The sequence below is a fragment of the Leptidea sinapis genome, chromosome 32 (assembly GCF_905404315.1).
Source record: "Leptidea sinapis chromosome 32, ilLepSina1.1, whole genome shotgun sequence".
NCBI lineage: Eukaryota > Metazoa > Arthropoda > Insecta > Lepidoptera > Pieridae > Leptidea > Leptidea sinapis.
The window spans coordinates 1,390,943-1,410,440 of record NC_066296.1 but is presented as its reverse complement, the minus strand read 5'-3'; the positions used below and the strand labels follow the sequence as shown (position 1 = coordinate 1,410,440).

The 19,498-nt window shown below is 51.3% G+C and overlaps 1 protein-coding gene across 2 annotated transcripts in view; it reads right to left on the bottom strand.

The window, feature by feature from the left end:
• Positions 1–1,751: 1,751 nt before the first annotated feature.
• The window catches only part of LOC126974346 (F-box only protein 9), a 29,447-nt gene continuing 11,700 nt past the window's right edge, over positions 1,752–19,498 (bottom strand). Inside the window, exons 9-11 of one of the 2 annotated variants that reach the window (XM_050821807.1) lie at positions 19,090–19,206; positions 11,052–11,240; positions 1,752–1,884 (exon numbers count right to left, since the gene is read on the bottom strand). In XM_050821807.1, coding sequence (XP_050677764.1) covers positions 11,064–11,240; positions 19,090–19,206 — 294 coding nt within the window. In that variant the 3' untranslated portion in view covers positions 1,752–1,884; positions 11,052–11,063. Of the gene's footprint in view, positions 1,885–11,051; positions 11,241–19,089; positions 19,207–19,498 lie in introns of those variants that run through there. The other variant, XM_050821808.1, reaches the window with a different exon arrangement.

The window sequence follows — 19,498 nt, the reverse complement described above, 5'->3', positions numbered from 1 at the left end:
TGCAGCAGATGGGATCCTAGATGGTTGCGAAACTCAAGAGGCGGTGAGCGGGGCACATAGCTCGACGGACAGATGGCCATTAGGGCAGTAAATTCAGTAGGGCAAGTAGGCCCCCACAATATGGATCGACGATATGGTTTAGATTGCCGGAATAGGTTGGATGATGGCAGCGCAGGACCGATCGTCATAGCGATCTTTGGGGCCTTTGTCCAGCGTTGGACGTATTTCGGATGAAATGATGATGATGATATGGAATCCCCACTATAAAATACATTTTAGCAGAAATGAAAAGGTTAAAAACGCTTCATATATCTTCTTACTGTCCATGGAAAGAAATTGTCAACATATCTGGAGAGATTACAATACTTTTAAATTCTCATCTCTTGAAGAACGCCGTTATGTGTCGGATCAAGAACTGTTGTTTAAAATTCTAAAAGGCTTCATAGATTGCCCTTGCTTGCTTGCACAGATGTTCTTGGTTGTCCCCATACCTAATTATAGATTAAGTAATTATAAGCCCTTTTATGTAATTATTACCAGTTTGGATCAAAACGGCTTGCTAGCCATTACAAGTACTATCTACGCACCTCGATAGAGCTACTGGAAACCCAAGCGCTGGCAGCTATTTCAGTCAACGGATCAGCCCAGCCAACGCAGAAACGCTGCCAGTATTCTTGGTACACTCCCCCGTAATTATTATTATATTAGTTTTAATTTAATCTTATCATAGTACTGTAAATATAGTTATAAGATTTTTGTTTGAATAAATAAAACAGTAATGGAGCCAACAAGGATCCTTGAGGGACCCCAAAGGTCACGAAGTTCCATTCTGACGAGTAAACATTTAGAACCACAGACTGCGATCTATTCTCAATGTACGAGATTAGCCACCTGTATATGTTTTTGGAGTAGTATTGTATGGTCAATTTGATCGAATGCTTTGCGTAAATCAGTGAAGATATCGTCTACTTGACCCCCAGAATCCATGAAATATTATGTTGTGTAATCCATAAATGATACCAGATTAGACATAGTAGAACTATACCTTATTATTCCAAATGCTGTTCGGGGATAAATAACGTACTACAATAAATACTTACCTTTCAACATAATATTTTGGAACAACATAAAATTTAAACCCGATTCCTTGTTTTATTAGTGCATCCGTGAACAGAATAGTATCATCTATGTGGATTATTATACTTTATTATACCATTTTGAGTACATTATTAGTTTAAAAAATTAGGAGAAGACACTTAAATAATCCCGAGACGAGCAATTACTACAGCTAAACTGACGGAAACCGTGTTAACTAACTAAAATTAACCAGTCATCAGACATTCGCGGTGTGTGACTCCTTCATTTTTGAAGAGGCTCACACATCTTTCATTATTACTTGTAAGTGTTAGTGAGTTTTATTTGTGAGACAAAGCCTTCACTCTAGTCGACAAAGTGAGACTCACATTATTAACCTCGCCTTCATTTGTATAGTTTGGTCAATTTTTTCACGCTCGTCGTTTCGTTGGAGCAACGAAGCTTTTAGGATCAATATCAGTCCGTTTTCAGGGGTATATCAAGTAATAAATTAGCTGTTATGTCCCTTCCCCCCTTTGTATAGTTTTCGTAGATTTTGATTAAATAAACAATCAGCCATGCTTGACATTAGCTCTGTAAGTAGTATTTTATTTAAATGTGTAATACTCGCCTTAAAATTCAAATTTCTAAGAAAATTCATAGTTCCAAAGAACATATTGCAACAAATCATTTTATTACAAAACAAGCATTGACAAAATTGATAATTTCTTATTTACATTCCATAAAAATAGAATATTTAAGGAAACTTCTTATATTGCAATATACTTAATCTAAATGATTGATGATTACCTGAAACAAAAAAGTTAAGTTTAACTTCAGTTAAAAGAACAAATGTTGCAGGGCGTGGACTGACTTGATTTTTTTAATTAAATGATGAAGCGGGTGCCAGATACACTTCCTATCATTAGAGCAACAGAGATAGAGATAGTATTTGTTGGCAAATACAGGGTATTTCCTTTCTTGATTGTAAAAGTAAATCCGTGTAGTAGTCATACCATTTAATATTTCATATTTGCAAATGCAATTAGAAGTAATGAGTTCGTTATTTTTAGTGATATCCCACACTTCTGGGATTAATTAAATTACAAATTTAATAACAGAAAAAACACAGCAACTTCTTATTTTTTCCCAATACAAACACTAAATATAATTAACAATAAACAAATCAACACAAAACAAATAACTAATGTACACGAATGACAAAAACAGAACAACTAAAAAAATGGCGCTCTCATTGTTGATTACCGAACAATATATTTTTATTTCCGGAAATGTCATATTTTATATCTCACAATCATGAATCACTTCATGTGCAATGTGAACACTCTTATGGGAGCGCAATAAGGTTGAAACTCGGACACTAAGCGAACGAGTCACGTCATAATAATTACTCATAAATCATAATGTAGATATAATTTCTTTCGTTGGTTTAATCCGTGACAGCTGCAGTTGTCATTTCGAAGTGTCATAAGCTTGCCTACCCCAGACGTGTTAAAGATGTCAAATTGCGACGAGTGGAACATCGCACAGTCATCTTTAAGAACGATATACATAGTAATTGTATATTTTTTGCTGTGGTCGTATAACCTTGACAAATAAATTTTGTTATAAAAATTGAACGTATTCTACTAGCTTTGAGTAGGCATTATCGGAACTGCCTACTGTAGGTATTTAGTATGTCGCGTAGCGAAAAACTTACTGGTTGGGTGTCCAATAGAAGTTCCATTAAAGAATAAAAGAACTAAATTTATCTGAATTAACTTGGAATCTAGTGTAGGTATATTATTTAGACTCTAAATATGGAAGCACGCCCCTGCCTGTACTAACTTACTGGCTCGCCAGTCTAGAGCGGCGCGGCGGCCCCGTCCGTGTAGCTGCGCACGCGGCTGAACGAGAAGGGCGGGTACTTGGTGGCGGGCAGCTCGAAGTTGCTCCAGTGGTCCCGTACTAACTTACTGGCTCGCCAGTCTAGAGCGGCGCGGCGGCCCCGTCCGTGTAGCTGCGCACGCGGCTGAACGAGAAGGGCGGGTACTTGGTGGCGGGCAGCTCGAAGTTGCTCCAGTGGTCCCGTACTAACTTACTGGCTCGCCAGTCTAGAGCGGCGCGGCGGCCCCGTCCGTGTAGCTGCGCACGCGGCTGAACGAGAAGGGCGGGTACTTGGTGGCGGGCAGCTCGAAGTTGCTCCAGTGGTCCCGTACTAACTTACTGGCTCGCCAGTCTAGAGCGGCGCGGCGGCCCCGTCCGTGTAGCTGCGCACGCGGCTGAACGAGAAGGGCGGGTACTTGGTGGCGGGCAGCTCGAAGTTGCTCCAGTGGTCCCGTACTAACTTACTGGCTCGCCAGTCTAGAGCGGCGCGGCGGCCCCGTCCGTGTAGCTGCGCACGCGGCTGAACGAGAAGGGCGGGTACTTGGTGGCGGGCAGCTCGAAGTTGCTCCAGTGGTCCCGTACTAACTTACTGGCTCGCCAGTCTAGAGCGGCGCGGCGGCCCCGTCCGTGTAGCTGCGCACGCGGCTGAACGAGAAGGGCGGGTACTTGGTGGCGGGCAGCTCGAAGTTGCTCCAGTGGTCCCGTACTAACTTACTGGCTCGCCAGTCTAGAGCGGCGCGGCGGCCCCGTCCGTGTAGCTGCGCACGCGGCTGAACGAGAAGGGCGGGTACTTGGTGGCGGGCAGCTCGAAGTTGCTCCAGTGGTCCCGTACTAACTTACTGGCTCGCCAGTCTAGAGCGGCGCGGCGGCCCCGTCCGTGTAGCTGCGCACGCGGCTGAACGAGAAGGGCGGGTACTTGGTGGCGGGCAGCTCGAAGTTGCTCCAGTGGTCCCGTACTAACTTACTGGCTCGCCAGTCTAGAGCGGCGCGGCGGCCCCGTCCGTGTAGCTGCGCACGCGGCTGAACGAGAAGGGCGGGTACTTGGTGGCGGGCAGCTCGAAGTTGCTCCAGTGGTCCCGTACTAACTTACTGGCTCGCCAGTCTAGAGCGGCGCGGCGGCCCCGTCCGTGTAGCTGCGCACGCGGCTGAACGAGAAGGGCGGGTACTTGGTGGCGGGCAGCTCGAAGTTGCTCCAGTGGTCCCGTACTAACTTACTGGCTCGCCAGTCTAGAGCGGCGCGGCGGCCCCGTCCGTGTAGCTGCGCACGCGGCTGAACGAGAAGGGCGGGTACTTGGTGGCGGGCAGCTCGAAGTTGCTCCAGTGGTCCCGTACTAACTTACTGGCTCGCCAGTCTAGAGCGGCGCGGCGGCCCCGTCCGTGTAGCTGCGCACGCGGCTGAACGAGAAGGGCGGGTACTTGGTGGCGGGCAGCTCGAAGTTGCTCCAGTGGTCCCGTACTAACTTACTGGCTCGCCAGTCTAGAGCGGCGCGGCGGCCCCGTCCGTGTAGCTGCGCACGCGGCTGAACGAGAAGGGCGGGTACTTGGTGGCGGGCAGCTCGAAGTTGCTCCAGTGGTCCCGTACTAACTTACTGGCTCGCCAGTCTAGAGCGGCGCGGCGGCCCCGTCCGTGTAGCTGCGCACGCGGCTGAACGAGAAGGGCGGGTACTTGGTGGCGGGCAGCTCGAAGTTGCTCCAGTGGTCCCGTACTAACTTACTGGCTCGCCAGTCTAGAGCGGCGCGGCGGCCCCGTCCGTGTAGCTGCGCACGCGGCTGAACGAGAAGGGCGGGTACTTGGTGGCGGGCAGCTCGAAGTTGCTCCAGTGGTCCCGTACTAACTTACTGGCTCGCCAGTCTAGAGCGGCGCGGCGGCCCCGTCCGTGTAGCTGCGCACGCGGCTGAACGAGAAGGGCGGGTACTTGGTGGCGGGCAGCTCGAAGTTGCTCCAGTGGTCCCGTACTAACTTACTGGCTCGCCAGTCTAGAGCGGCGCGGCGGCCCCGTCCGTGTAGCTGCGCACGCGGCTGAACGAGAAGGGCGGGTACTTGGTGGCGGGCAGCTCGAAGTTGCTCCAGTGGTCCCGTACTAACTTACTGGCTCGCCAGTCTAGAGCGGCGCGGCGGCCCCGTCCGTGTAGCTGCGCACGCGGCTGAACGAGAAGGGCGGGTACTTGGTGGCGGGCAGCTCGAAGTTGCTCCAGTGGTCCCGTACTAACTTACTGGCTCGCCAGTCTAGAGCGGCGCGGCGGCCCCGTCCGTGTAGCTGCGCACGCGGCTGAACGAGAAGGGCGGGTACTTGGTGGCGGGCAGCTCGAAGTTGCTCCAGTGGTCCCGTACTAACTTACTGGCTCGCCAGTCTAGAGCGGCGCGGCGGCCCCGTCCGTGTAGCTGCGCACGCGGCTGAACGAGAAGGGCGGGTACTTGGTGGCGGGCAGCTCGAAGTTGCTCCAGTGGTCCCGTACTAACTTACTGGCTCGCCAGTCTAGAGCGGCGCGGCGGCCCCGTCCGTGTAGCTGCGCACGCGGCTGAACGAGAAGGGCGGGTACTTGGTGGCGGGCAGCTCGAAGTTGCTCCAGTGGTCCCGTACTAACTTACTGGCTCGCCAGTCTAGAGCGGCGCGGCGGCCCCGTCCGTGTAGCTGCGCACGCGGCTGAACGAGAAGGGCGGGTACTTGGTGGCGGGCAGCTCGAAGTTGCTCCAGTGGTCCCGTACTAACTTACTGGCTCGCCAGTCTAGAGCGGCGCGGCGGCCCCGTCCGTGTAGCTGCGCACGCGGCTGAACGAGAAGGGCGGGTACTTGGTGGCGGGCAGCTCGAAGTTGCTCCAGTGGTCCCGTACTAACTTACTGGCTCGCCAGTCTAGAGCGGCGCGGCGGCCCCGTCCGTGTAGCTGCGCACGCGGCTGAACGAGAAGGGCGGGTACTTGGTGGCGGGCAGCTCGAAGTTGCTCCAGTGGTCCCGTACTAACTTACTGGCTCGCCAGTCTAGAGCGGCGCGGCGGCCCCGTCCGTGTAGCTGCGCACGCGGCTGAACGAGAAGGGCGGGTACTTGGTGGCGGGCAGCTCGAAGTTGCTCCAGTGGTCCCGTACTAACTTACTGGCTCGCCAGTCTAGAGCGGCGCGGCGGCCCCGTCCGTGTAGCTGCGCACGCGGCTGAACGAGAAGGGCGGGTACTTGGTGGCGGGCAGCTCGAAGTTGCTCCAGTGGTCCCGTACTAACTTACTGGCTCGCCAGTCTAGAGCGGCGCGGCGGCCCCGTCCGTGTAGCTGCGCACGCGGCTGAACGAGAAGGGCGGGTACTTGGTGGCGGGCAGCTCGAAGTTGCTCCAGTGGTCCCGTACTAACTTACTGGCTCGCCAGTCTAGAGCGGCGCGGCGGCCCCGTCCGTGTAGCTGCGCACGCGGCTGAACGAGAAGGGCGGGTACTTGGTGGCGGGCAGCTCGAAGTTGCTCCAGTGGTCCCGTACTAACTTACTGGCTCGCCAGTCTAGAGCGGCGCGGCGGCCCCGTCCGTGTAGCTGCGCACGCGGCTGAACGAGAAGGGCGGGTACTTGGTGGCGGGCAGCTCGAAGTTGCTCCAGTGGTCCCGTACTAACTTACTGGCTCGCCAGTCTAGAGCGGCGCGGCGGCCCCGTCCGTGTAGCTGCGCACGCGGCTGAACGAGAAGGGCGGGTACTTGGTGGCGGGCAGCTCGAAGTTGCTCCAGTGGTCCCGTACTAACTTACTGGCTCGCCAGTCTAGAGCGGCGCGGCGGCCCCGTCCGTGTAGCTGCGCACGCGGCTGAACGAGAAGGGCGGGTACTTGGTGGCGGGCAGCTCGAAGTTGCTCCAGTGGTCCCGTACTAACTTACTGGCTCGCCAGTCTAGAGCGGCGCGGCGGCCCCGTCCGTGTAGCTGCGCACGCGGCTGAACGAGAAGGGCGGGTACTTGGTGGCGGGCAGCTCGAAGTTGCTCCAGTGGTCCCGTACTAACTTACTGGCTCGCCAGTCTAGAGCGGCGCGGCGGCCCCGTCCGTGTAGCTGCGCACGCGGCTGAACGAGAAGGGCGGGTACTTGGTGGCGGGCAGCTCGAAGTTGCTCCAGTGGTCCCGTACTAACTTACTGGCTCGCCAGTCTAGAGCGGCGCGGCGGCCCCGTCCGTGTAGCTGCGCACGCGGCTGAACGAGAAGGGCGGGTACTTGGTGGCGGGCAGCTCGAAGTTGCTCCAGTGGTCCCGTACTAACTTACTGGCTCGCCAGTCTAGAGCGGCGCGGCGGCCCCGTCCGTGTAGCTGCGCACGCGGCTGAACGAGAAGGGCGGGTACTTGGTGGCGGGCAGCTCGAAGTTGCTCCAGTGGTCCCGTACTAACTTACTGGCTCGCCAGTCTAGAGCGGCGCGGCGGCCCCGTCCGTGTAGCTGCGCACGCGGCTGAACGAGAAGGGCGGGTACTTGGTGGCGGGCAGCTCGAAGTTGCTCCAGTGGTCCCGTACTAACTTACTGGCTCGCCAGTCTAGAGCGGCGCGGCGGCCCCGTCCGTGTAGCTGCGCACGCGGCTGAACGAGAAGGGCGGGTACTTGGTGGCGGGCAGCTCGAAGTTGCTCCAGTGGTCCCGTACTAACTTACTGGCTCGCCAGTCTAGAGCGGCGCGGCGGCCCCGTCCGTGTAGCTGCGCACGCGGCTGAACGAGAAGGGCGGGTACTTGGTGGCGGGCAGCTCGAAGTTGCTCCAGTGGTCCCGTACTAACTTACTGGCTCGCCAGTCTAGAGCGGCGCGGCGGCCCCGTCCGTGTAGCTGCGCACGCGGCTGAACGAGAAGGGCGGGTACTTGGTGGCGGGCAGCTCGAAGTTGCTCCAGTGGTCCCGTACTAACTTACTGGCTCGCCAGTCTAGAGCGGCGCGGCGGCCCCGTCCGTGTAGCTGCGCACGCGGCTGAACGAGAAGGGCGGGTACTTGGTGGCGGGCAGCTCGAAGTTGCTCCAGTGGTCCCGTACTAACTTACTGGCTCGCCAGTCTAGAGCGGCGCGGCGGCCCCGTCCGTGTAGCTGCGCACGCGGCTGAACGAGAAGGGCGGGTACTTGGTGGCGGGCAGCTCGAAGTTGCTCCAGTGGTCCCGTACTAACTTACTGGCTCGCCAGTCTAGAGCGGCGCGGCGGCCCCGTCCGTGTAGCTGCGCACGCGGCTGAACGAGAAGGGCGGGTACTTGGTGGCGGGCAGCTCGAAGTTGCTCCAGTGGTCCCGTACTAACTTACTGGCTCGCCAGTCTAGAGCGGCGCGGCGGCCCCGTCCGTGTAGCTGCGCACGCGGCTGAACGAGAAGGGCGGGTACTTGGTGGCGGGCAGCTCGAAGTTGCTCCAGTGGTCCCGTACTAACTTACTGGCTCGCCAGTCTAGAGCGGCGCGGCGGCCCCGTCCGTGTAGCTGCGCACGCGGCTGAACGAGAAGGGCGGGTACTTGGTGGCGGGCAGCTCGAAGTTGCTCCAGTGGTCCCGTACTAACTTACTGGCTCGCCAGTCTAGAGCGGCGCGGCGGCCCCGTCCGTGTAGCTGCGCACGCGGCTGAACGAGAAGGGCGGGTACTTGGTGGCGGGCAGCTCGAAGTTGCTCCAGTGGTCCCGTACTAACTTACTGGCTCGCCAGTCTAGAGCGGCGCGGCGGCCCCGTCCGTGTAGCTGCGCACGCGGCTGAACGAGAAGGGCGGGTACTTGGTGGCGGGCAGCTCGAAGTTGCTCCAGTGGTCCCGTACTAACTTACTGGCTCGCCAGTCTAGAGCGGCGCGGCGGCCCCGTCCGTGTAGCTGCGCACGCGGCTGAACGAGAAGGGCGGGTACTTGGTGGCGGGCAGCTCGAAGTTGCTCCAGTGGTCCCGTACTAACTTACTGGCTCGCCAGTCTAGAGCGGCGCGGCGGCCCCGTCCGTGTAGCTGCGCACGCGGCTGAACGAGAAGGGCGGGTACTTGGTGGCGGGCAGCTCGAAGTTGCTCCAGTGGTCCCGTACTAACTTACTGGCTCGCCAGTCTAGAGCGGCGCGGCGGCCCCGTCCGTGTAGCTGCGCACGCGGCTGAACGAGAAGGGCGGGTACTTGGTGGCGGGCAGCTCGAAGTTGCTCCAGTGGTCCCGTACTAACTTACTGGCTCGCCAGTCTAGAGCGGCGCGGCGGCCCCGTCCGTGTAGCTGCGCACGCGGCTGAACGAGAAGGGCGGGTACTTGGTGGCGGGCAGCTCGAAGTTGCTCCAGTGGTCCCGTACTAACTTACTGGCTCGCCAGTCTAGAGCGGCGCGGCGGCCCCGTCCGTGTAGCTGCGCACGCGGCTGAACGAGAAGGGCGGGTACTTGGTGGCGGGCAGCTCGAAGTTGCTCCAGTGGTCCCGTACTAACTTACTGGCTCGCCAGTCTAGAGCGGCGCGGCGGCCCCGTCCGTGTAGCTGCGCACGCGGCTGAACGAGAAGGGCGGGTACTTGGTGGCGGGCAGCTCGAAGTTGCTCCAGTGGTCCCGTACTAACTTACTGGCTCGCCAGTCTAGAGCGGCGCGGCGGCCCCGTCCGTGTAGCTGCGCACGCGGCTGAACGAGAAGGGCGGGTACTTGGTGGCGGGCAGCTCGAAGTTGCTCCAGTGGTCCCGTACTAACTTACTGGCTCGCCAGTCTAGAGCGGCGCGGCGGCCCCGTCCGTGTAGCTGCGCACGCGGCTGAACGAGAAGGGCGGGTACTTGGTGGCGGGCAGCTCGAAGTTGCTCCAGTGGTCCCGTACTAACTTACTGGCTCGCCAGTCTAGAGCGGCGCGGCGGCCCCGTCCGTGTAGCTGCGCACGCGGCTGAACGAGAAGGGCGGGTACTTGGTGGCGGGCAGCTCGAAGTTGCTCCAGTGGTCCCGTACTAACTTACTGGCTCGCCAGTCTAGAGCGGCGCGGCGGCCCCGTCCGTGTAGCTGCGCACGCGGCTGAACGAGAAGGGCGGGTACTTGGTGGCGGGCAGCTCGAAGTTGCTCCAGTGGTCCCGTACTAACTTACTGGCTCGCCAGTCTAGAGCGGCGCGGCGGCCCCGTCCGTGTAGCTGCGCACGCGGCTGAACGAGAAGGGCGGGTACTTGGTGGCGGGCAGCTCGAAGTTGCTCCAGTGGTCCCGTACTAACTTACTGGCTCGCCAGTCTAGAGCGGCGCGGCGGCCCCGTCCGTGTAGCTGCGCACGCGGCTGAACGAGAAGGGCGGGTACTTGGTGGCGGGCAGCTCGAAGTTGCTCCAGTGGTCCCGTACTAACTTACTGGCTCGCCAGTCTAGAGCGGCGCGGCGGCCCCGTCCGTGTAGCTGCGCACGCGGCTGAACGAGAAGGGCGGGTACTTGGTGGCGGGCAGCTCGAAGTTGCTCCAGTGGTCCCGTACTAACTTACTGGCTCGCCAGTCTAGAGCGGCGCGGCGGCCCCGTCCGTGTAGCTGCGCACGCGGCTGAACGAGAAGGGCGGGTACTTGGTGGCGGGCAGCTCGAAGTTGCTCCAGTGGTCCCGTACTAACTTACTGGCTCGCCAGTCTAGAGCGGCGCGGCGGCCCCGTCCGTGTAGCTGCGCACGCGGCTGAACGAGAAGGGCGGGTACTTGGTGGCGGGCAGCTCGAAGTTGCTCCAGTGGTCCCGTACTAACTTACTGGCTCGCCAGTCTAGAGCGGCGCGGCGGCCCCGTCCGTGTAGCTGCGCACGCGGCTGAACGAGAAGGGCGGGTACTTGGTGGCGGGCAGCTCGAAGTTGCTCCAGTGGTCCCGTACTAACTTACTGGCTCGCCAGTCTAGAGCGGCGCGGCGGCCCCGTCCGTGTAGCTGCGCACGCGGCTGAACGAGAAGGGCGGGTACTTGGTGGCGGGCAGCTCGAAGTTGCTCCAGTGGTCCCGTACTAACTTACTGGCTCGCCAGTCTAGAGCGGCGCGGCGGCCCCGTCCGTGTAGCTGCGCACGCGGCTGAACGAGAAGGGCGGGTACTTGGTGGCGGGCAGCTCGAAGTTGCTCCAGTGGTCCCGTACTAACTTACTGGCTCGCCAGTCTAGAGCGGCGCGGCGGCCCCGTCCGTGTAGCTGCGCACGCGGCTGAACGAGAAGGGCGGGTACTTGGTGGCGGGCAGCTCGAAGTTGCTCCAGTGGTCCCGTACTAACTTACTGGCTCGCCAGTCTAGAGCGGCGCGGCGGCCCCGTCCGTGTAGCTGCGCACGCGGCTGAACGAGAAGGGCGGGTACTTGGTGGCGGGCAGCTCGAAGTTGCTCCAGTGGTCGCGGCGGGTGCTCACGGCGTACTGCCGCCAGGCCAGCTGCTGGTTGCGCCGGGACCGGAAGCTCCGCAGCTCCAACTCCTGAACGCACACGATGTGTTATGGTACTCGTCCACCAACACACAACATCCAAAGGCATCATATAAAGGCAACAGAGTACGTGCACACGAACGTTTAATTTGGAGCAATTTTTATTTATACTGTTATACAAATGATTTAAGTTTTCTTGCGTGTTAATTCCGCCAATATTTGTTTTTAAAACAATTCGTTAACAACAAACGAGACTCTCGTGCCAGATTTTGGCGAGACAACACGTCCTGAGGATGCCTCGTGCAGAGGCGAATCACGTGTCGAATTGTTTTAAAAACAAATATTGGCGGAATTAACACTAAAGAAAACTTAAATCATTTGTATAATTATGGATTTCCGCAAAGCAACGCCTAATTCAATAAATTTATAATGTTTTGTTAATGTTATTTTATTTTGAATGTCTGCCCCCTCGTTGGTCATTGCTATACTTAACGAGATGCATGTGATAATTTAGTAATAGGGGATAAACTATAAAATTGCCGATTTGTACAAAAAAAATAGAAAATCGTTTTTTTAATCAAAATAATTACCAATATTATCTATACATTGCTGCCATCTAATAGGAAGGTCATTTATTCCTTATGGTGATCTAGATTCCACAAACTGTGTGAAAGCATTTTGTACTACCTCCTGAGAAGAAAACTGTTATCACGCAGAAAATAGGTAAAAATCACGAAAAAAAATTGTAGGCCATTGGAGCAAGGTCAGGCGAATACGGAGGGTGATGAATGGTTTCTAATTGCAGTTCCTGTAGAGTTAAAACGGTTTCTCGATCTGTAAGAGATCTCACGTTATCATGGAGCAATAATGATGAACATCGATTCATGCGTCGGGGCTGTTTCACTGCTAGTCTTGCTATCATTGTTCGGAGTTCGGCACAGTAGATATTTGCCGTTATTGCTTGACCAGATCGGCGAAAGCTATAGTGAATAATACCCTGCTGAGACCACCACACAGGTACAATTACCTTTTAAGGTAAGTTTTGCTTTATGGACATTGATGCAGCGATTGACCTGGGGACAGCCATTCTATTTTTCGCTTACGGTTATCGTAAAAAATCCACTTCTCATCGCACGTTACAATTCGAGTCAATATTCCTTCATTTCTGTATCGATCCAACAAGGCAACACAAGTTTCAACACACGTTTCTTTGTGCAGATCAGTCAAATCATGATTAATTGATTTTACGCAAATGAGTCAATATAATCGCTCAAATTTATCTGCCGTCCACTTCCACGGCGAAGCCAGCCCTGCTCTTTTTAACCGAGTTACAGATATCCTCTCTGGCTGATACATCTCACCTTTCATACCGGGGTATAATTTGAAACACTCCTTTGTACCGCGGGCTGGCGTGTACGCTTACATCAGGAAGGATGTCTGTCCTCGACGCCTGAGTTTTCTTGAAGGACAGGACTTATCCATCATCTGGCTGCGTGTAGACTGTGATGACCATTCGCGAATCAACGCATGCCTGTATAGGTCCCATAGCGATAACGCAGACACTGACCGGCTCCTCGCGCACATCCAAATGGCTACAGATTCACTCCACTGCAGAGCTCGTGGCGAACCATTCTTGGCGATTTTAACACCCATCACGCCGAATGGCTAGGCTCACGTACCACCGCCGCGTGTGGCACTATAGGTCAGCAGAGTGGGATGAGATGCGGAACTTTTTTGCATCTCTTGTATTTTTCGCTGGGTGATCCAGATGCTCTCACTCCATCTTCATTCTATCCTGCTCAGTGCCTATCGGTGGCAGGTCCCAACCATGGTTTTACTGCTCCTGCAAAATGACCTCTCGCCGAAAGCAGGAGTGCTGCGGGAGGCTTGGGTCAATGCGGTTGTATCTAACGATGTCAATTCCAGCGAACTTAAAAAACACTACAATCATACCTCCAGTTCCCTCAAAAGTTTTTGATCCCAAAAAGAGTTATTGCTGACACGAGATCGAAGCACATTGGCAGAATTGGCGAGAGACTAGCATGCCTTCACTCGGGAACTCGTGCGTTCTGGTCGCTCGCCAAGGCTGTCCAAGGAAACTTCTGCCAGTCAGCCATTCCGGCATTGCACAGGGACGATGAATCGCTGGCCCATGACGCGAAAAAGAAAGCTGATCTCCTGGGCTCCCTCTTCGCATCCAACTCGACTCTGGATGACCAAGGCATATTCCGCGGTGCGAGTCATACATGCCGGAGGTAACAATCCGACATGGCGCCGTGCTTAAGGCGCTTCTCACTTTGGACATTCATAAATCGAGCGGGCCCGATGGCATTCGCCCGATAGTGCTGCGGACATGTACTCCGGAACTCGCGCCGGTCCTTATCTGTCTTTTCCGGCTCTCCTACCTAGTACCGAAATTATGGAAGGCGGCTTTAGTGCACCCAATCCCTAAGAAAGGTAAACGCTCGGATCCGTCCACCTACCGCCCCATTGCCATTACCTCCATTTTTTCCAAAGTATTGGAGTCGATCATCAACCGCCACCTCTTGGGATACCTAGAGAAGTACCAGCCGATCAGCGACTGCAAGTACGGTTGCCGTCAGTGTCGCTCAGCTGGTGATCTTCTTGAATACCTCACCCATAAATGGGCGCAAGCGGTTGAGTCGAAGGTGTTGAAGCTATTGCTTAAATGTAAACGCAACCTAAAAGTTTATTTTGTCTGTGCTCAGTGTGACATATGTAATGTCAAATAGACGTCAGCCCTTTAACTTCCTGTTCTCTGCTAATGGTCATTGGTAATGTACGTACTTGTCTTGTTTGTTATCGCTCATAGTATTAAAATCAAGTGTAATCTCATCGCAGTGTTTTTATTCCTATCATTTTTCCTAACATGGTAGCAGAGCGTGGTTGGGAGAATAGGAAAAAATATTTATTTCGGCGAGATTACGCGTACCAATTTTTCATCACGCACGCGTTACTTCGTTGCTTCGGTGAACAACATGGCGTCCCCGCTTGCACAAGGTATGGAGAAACTAAAAGGGGCAGAAAACTACTCCACTTGGAAGTTTACTATGCGCATGCTATTAATTCACGAGGAATTGTGGGACTTCGTTGAAACCAATAACGAAAGCGACAAAAATAAAGGTGAGAAAGCGTTGGCGAGGATCGCGCTCTCTGTGGCACCGACGGTAATACCGTACATCCGTTCTGCCAAAACCGCGTTTGAGGCGTGGAACATACTGAAAAAGGCTTATGAAGGACGTGGTCTGAGCAGAAGATTGGGCCTGCTGCGGAGTCTTTTCAGCACCAAGTTGAGTGAAAATCCCTCGATGGAGTCATACCTACACAAAATTAAGGAGATTTCTCACCAACTGGAGGAAATAGAATCACCTCTGGATGATGAATTTGTTGCAGTGATAATGTTGAGTGGACTCACAGAAGACTACGACCCGCTCATCATGGCAATTGAGAATTCTAGTTCCAAGTTGACGACCGATACCATCTCCTCTAAACTATTACAAGAGGTACAAAGGCGTGAAGACAAGAACGAAGGTGGTACAGCCTTAGTCACCACACACACACAGAAACAATTCAAATGTTTTAAGTGCAACGGCAAAGGACACCTTTCTCGGAACTGTCCGGAGAGAAAGATTGCAACTGCAAGCAACTACAGTAGCAGCCTGGGAACGAGGCATCCACCGAGGAGCTCGCAGAAGAAGGTTCCTGTTAAAAACAAGGCGCTTGTGACGGCTCTCTCTGTGAATGTGAATAGTAACAAGTGGTACATTGATTCCGGAGCCACTAATCATATGTGTAACAGTGCAAAAGTGATGGTAGGATGTGATCCGAAAAAAACAGTGGATGTGTGCATTGCAAACGGTGCAAAGCTATCCACTGCGGGGTTAGGTCAAGTAAAAGTGCAGCTGAAAGACTGTGTAAGGACAATAAGTGATACTTATTATGTTCCTAATTTAAGTACTAATTTGTTGTCAGTCAGTGCCATGACCAAAAAAGGTTATATTGTTACTTTTGATAGTACATCATGTACTATCTATGATAATAACGAGATTTTAGCTACAGGTACCCATGTCAATGGTGTCTATCAGCTAGATACTGTGTCTGATAGCGTTTGTACTGCAGAGGAACAGGAGTGCAGTATGATGGCATCAGCTGCGGCAGACTTGAAATCCCAGGAAGTGTGGCACAAGCGGCTCGGTCACCTTAATCTAAGAAGTATGCAACTTTTGCAAAAAGGTATGGCAATTGGCGTTCATTTTAATACTTCTGATTTTCAGCAATGTGTGCCTTGTGTTGAAGGAAAGCAAAGTAGACTCCCTTTTCCTAAGAAATCAAGTAGTAGAGCGACAGAAGTGCTGGGTTTAATACATACAGACTTATGTGGTCCCATACAGGTTCCCTCTATAAGTGGTGCTAGGTACATACTTAGTTTCATCGATGACTACACAAGAAAGCAGTTTGTCTATTTTTTGAAATCAAAAAATGAAACTTTTGCTAATTTCAAAAAATTCAAAGCCCTTGTGGAGAATGAAACTGGGAAGAAGTTAAAAGTTCTTAGAAGTGATAGAGGCGGAGAATATATGAGTTCTAAATTTAAGGAATACCTAAAGACCTGCGGGATCAAACACCAGAAGACCATCCCCGACTGCCCACAACAAAATGGCGTCGCGGAACGGGCCAATAGGACGGTGATGGAGAAGGTTAGATGCATGCTGCGTGACGCTGGACTGGAAAAGAAATTCTGGGCAGAGGCAGTGAACACAGCAGTCTACTTAAAGAACCGCAGTCCTACCAAGGCCGTTCCTGGTGAAACCCCCGAGGAGAAGTGGACAAACAAGAAGGTAAATCTAAACCATTTAAGAATTTTTGGTTGTGTAGCTTATTCTATGGTAAAGAATAGGAGGAAACTTGATCCTAAAAGCAAACCATATATTTTTGTGGGATACAATGAAGAGTCGAAAGGCTACCGACTAATAGATACTGAGAACCACAGAAACTGTGTCAATTCTCGCAATGTTGTGTTCATAGAAAATAAATTTTGGAACAAAGACATGTCACATGATGATAGTTTCAAGCAACATCCTATTGTTGACATCAACAGTCTGATTTCTAATGAAATTCAGCAATCAGAATCATCCACTGTGAGTTCTGATCAATCTGATGACATGAGATTATCACAGAGAGAGGAACAGAGGATCAGCATGATCACACTGTATGATTCTGAGAGCGATAACACAAGTTCTGAAACGGAGAACTGTTTGGATTATACTTACGTTCCAGGAGATGACACGCTGGCTCAAGCAGAGCAGGAAGACACCTCCTACGAAGAAGCTGATGGGTCCTGCCTAATTGCTAATTTTGTGGCACTGGCTGATGGTTACCCTGATGATCCGCAGACTGCAACCGAAGCACTGAAGGGACCGGATTCAGACAGTTGGCGGAGGGCAATGACAGATGAGTATAATTCATTCATTAAGAACAAATGTTGGACTTTGACAAAACGTAAACCTGGCCATAAGCCCGTTCAATGTAAATGGATTTTTAAAAGGAAATATGGTGCTAATGGTGAGCTCATAAAATTTAAAGCTCGTTTGGTTGCCAAAGGTTATACCCAGAAATATGGTATAGATTACCAGGATACTTTTTCACCTGTAGTAAGGTACTCCACAATAAGAATGCTTCTTGCTCTAGCAGCAGAATACAACTTGGATTTGGAACATCTTGATGTGAAAACTGCTTTTCTCAATGGAGATCTTGAGGAAACAGTATACATGGAGCAACCAGAGTGTTTCAAGGTTAAAGGGAGCGAAGATATGGTATATAAGCTCGACAAGGCTGTGTACGGCCTTAAACAAGCTTCCAAGTCTTGGTACGATAAAATTACTAAGGTGCTCTGTGACAAATTAAAGTTCTGCCGCTTGACTTCTGAGCCATGCGTATTCTTTAAGTGTGAAAATGGATCAATGATGATCATAGCGTTGTATGTGGACGACTTGATTGTATTTTCATCACCAGATTTTCAAGGAAAGGATAAAATAAAGAAGGAACTACAGGAGGAATTCGAAATCACTGATCTAGGGCCAGCTCAGCATGTACTTGGCATGAAGCTGATGAGGGAAGATAACAAAATTTACCTAAATCAGTCGAACTACATTCAGAAGGTACTGAAAAAGTTTCGCATGGAGGACTGCAAACCAGCTGCAACACCCATGGAGACAGGTCTTAAACTTACCAAAGAACCCAAGCAGTACGAGACCTACGACTACAGAGGTTTGATTGGTTCTTTGATGTATGTGGCAGTTTGCACCAGACCTGACATCAGTCATGCAGTTAGCTACCTCAGTCAATTCAATGATTGTTTCGGCGAAACTCACTGGAAAGCTGCCAAAAGAATACTACGTTATTTGAAAGGTACAATTAATTTTAACCTTGTATTTTCCAAATCAGGTTTGAACATTTCAGCCTACGCAGATGCTGACTGGGCGTCAGACAACATCGACCGTAAATCGTTTACTGGCTTCATTTTTACCGTGGGCAAGTCCGTTGTTGCTTGGGAGAGCCGCAAGCAGCGCACTGTTGCTCTGTCAAGCACTGAAGCAGAGTACATGGCGTTGTCAGACACATGTAAGGAAGCTTTATTTATTAGAAAATTTTTATTTGAAGTTTTTGGTACCATGGCTAAAATCACGATTTATAATGACAATCAATCTGCTATTAAGTTATGTAAAAGTTTTGTATTTCATTCCAGAACAAAGCACATTGATATACGTCATCATTTTATTAAAGAAATTGTTAATAAAGGTGTTGTTGAAATAAAATACTTGTCAACTGCAAATATGTTAGCAGACATATTAACTAAAGCACTTTGTAAAGAAAAGCATAATTATTTCACAAGTCAGTTGCTAACAAGTTCATAGGTTAACTTATAATGTTTGTGTTTTAACTGAACTAAGTTAGAATGTAACTTTGTTAAGTTGTAGTTTATGTTTAGCTTGCGTTTAAGGGCCAGTGTTGAAGCTATTGCTTAAATGTAAACGCAACCTAAAAGTTTATTTTGTCTGTGCTCAGTGTGACATATGTAATGTCAAATAGACGTCAGCCCTTTAACTTCCTGTTCTCTGCTAATGGTCATTGGTAATGTACGTACTTGTCTTGTTTGTTATCGCTCATAGTATTAAAATCAAGTGTAATCTCATCGCAGTGTTTTTATTCCTATCATTTTTCCTAACAGAAGGGAGGGGCGTTGGCGGTGAGTTTGGACATAGCGAAAGCCTCCGATCGGTGATAGCGAAACTGCCATCCTATGGGCTTCCCGAGAGTTTGTGCAAATGCGTCATTAGCTTTTTGGCCGATAGAAGCATCAAGGTTGTTATCAGCGGTGCATGCTTCGACTTAAAACCTATAAAAGCTGGTGTCCCGCAAGGCTGCGTGCTATCCCCTACACTGTTTCATCTGCATATAAATGATATACTGCAAAGCAGCAATATTCATTGCTATGTAGACGACAGCACATGGTATGCTTCCTACAACGGCCGTGCCAACATGTCCCGGGAAAGCGTCGACGAGAACCGGAACAAACTTGTGTCTGAAATCGAAACTATGCTTTGCAAAGTCTCGGAATGGGGCCGACTAAATTAAAAAAAAAAGGTACCATGTGAAATAAGTTTCACTCAAAAATCTCAAATCACGAAGGTCAATTCAAAGTACCTTTTACAATAAAACGGCAATTTCATACGTTAAACCCAATAGGGTTTTAGGGCGACTTAGTTACTAAACAAAATTGAAGTTATTACTTCAATTACAAAATTAAGCCTATCAGACGGCTGTTAAATAAACAAGAAAATGTATTCTTAACTTTGGATAACGTATTACAGTATCATACCAGATGGAATATCTGTTCCTGTTGCTCTATGGTCTCCTTCCGCCTCGCACGGAACCGCGTGTTTGACGTCTGGCTTGCTTTCTTCTCCGTACTTGATTTTTTAATTACAATCACAACCTGAAAACAGATACTCGTTAAATACAGCTTAATTCTATATTATGTAGCAATAAAAATTAGCCTATTTTATTCACGCCTGCTAACTGCTCCGAGCGCTGTTTAATAAAGCGGTCTTTTGTTATTGATAACATAGGTCCTAAAGATACATTGAGAGCTAAATTTAAAGAAATTAACATCTTGACCGTTGCTTCTCAATATATTCTTGATAATGTAATGTATGTTCATAGACAAATAAGTGAATTTGCTAGATACTGTCATAACCATAATTTTAACACCTACTCTACTCGGCTAA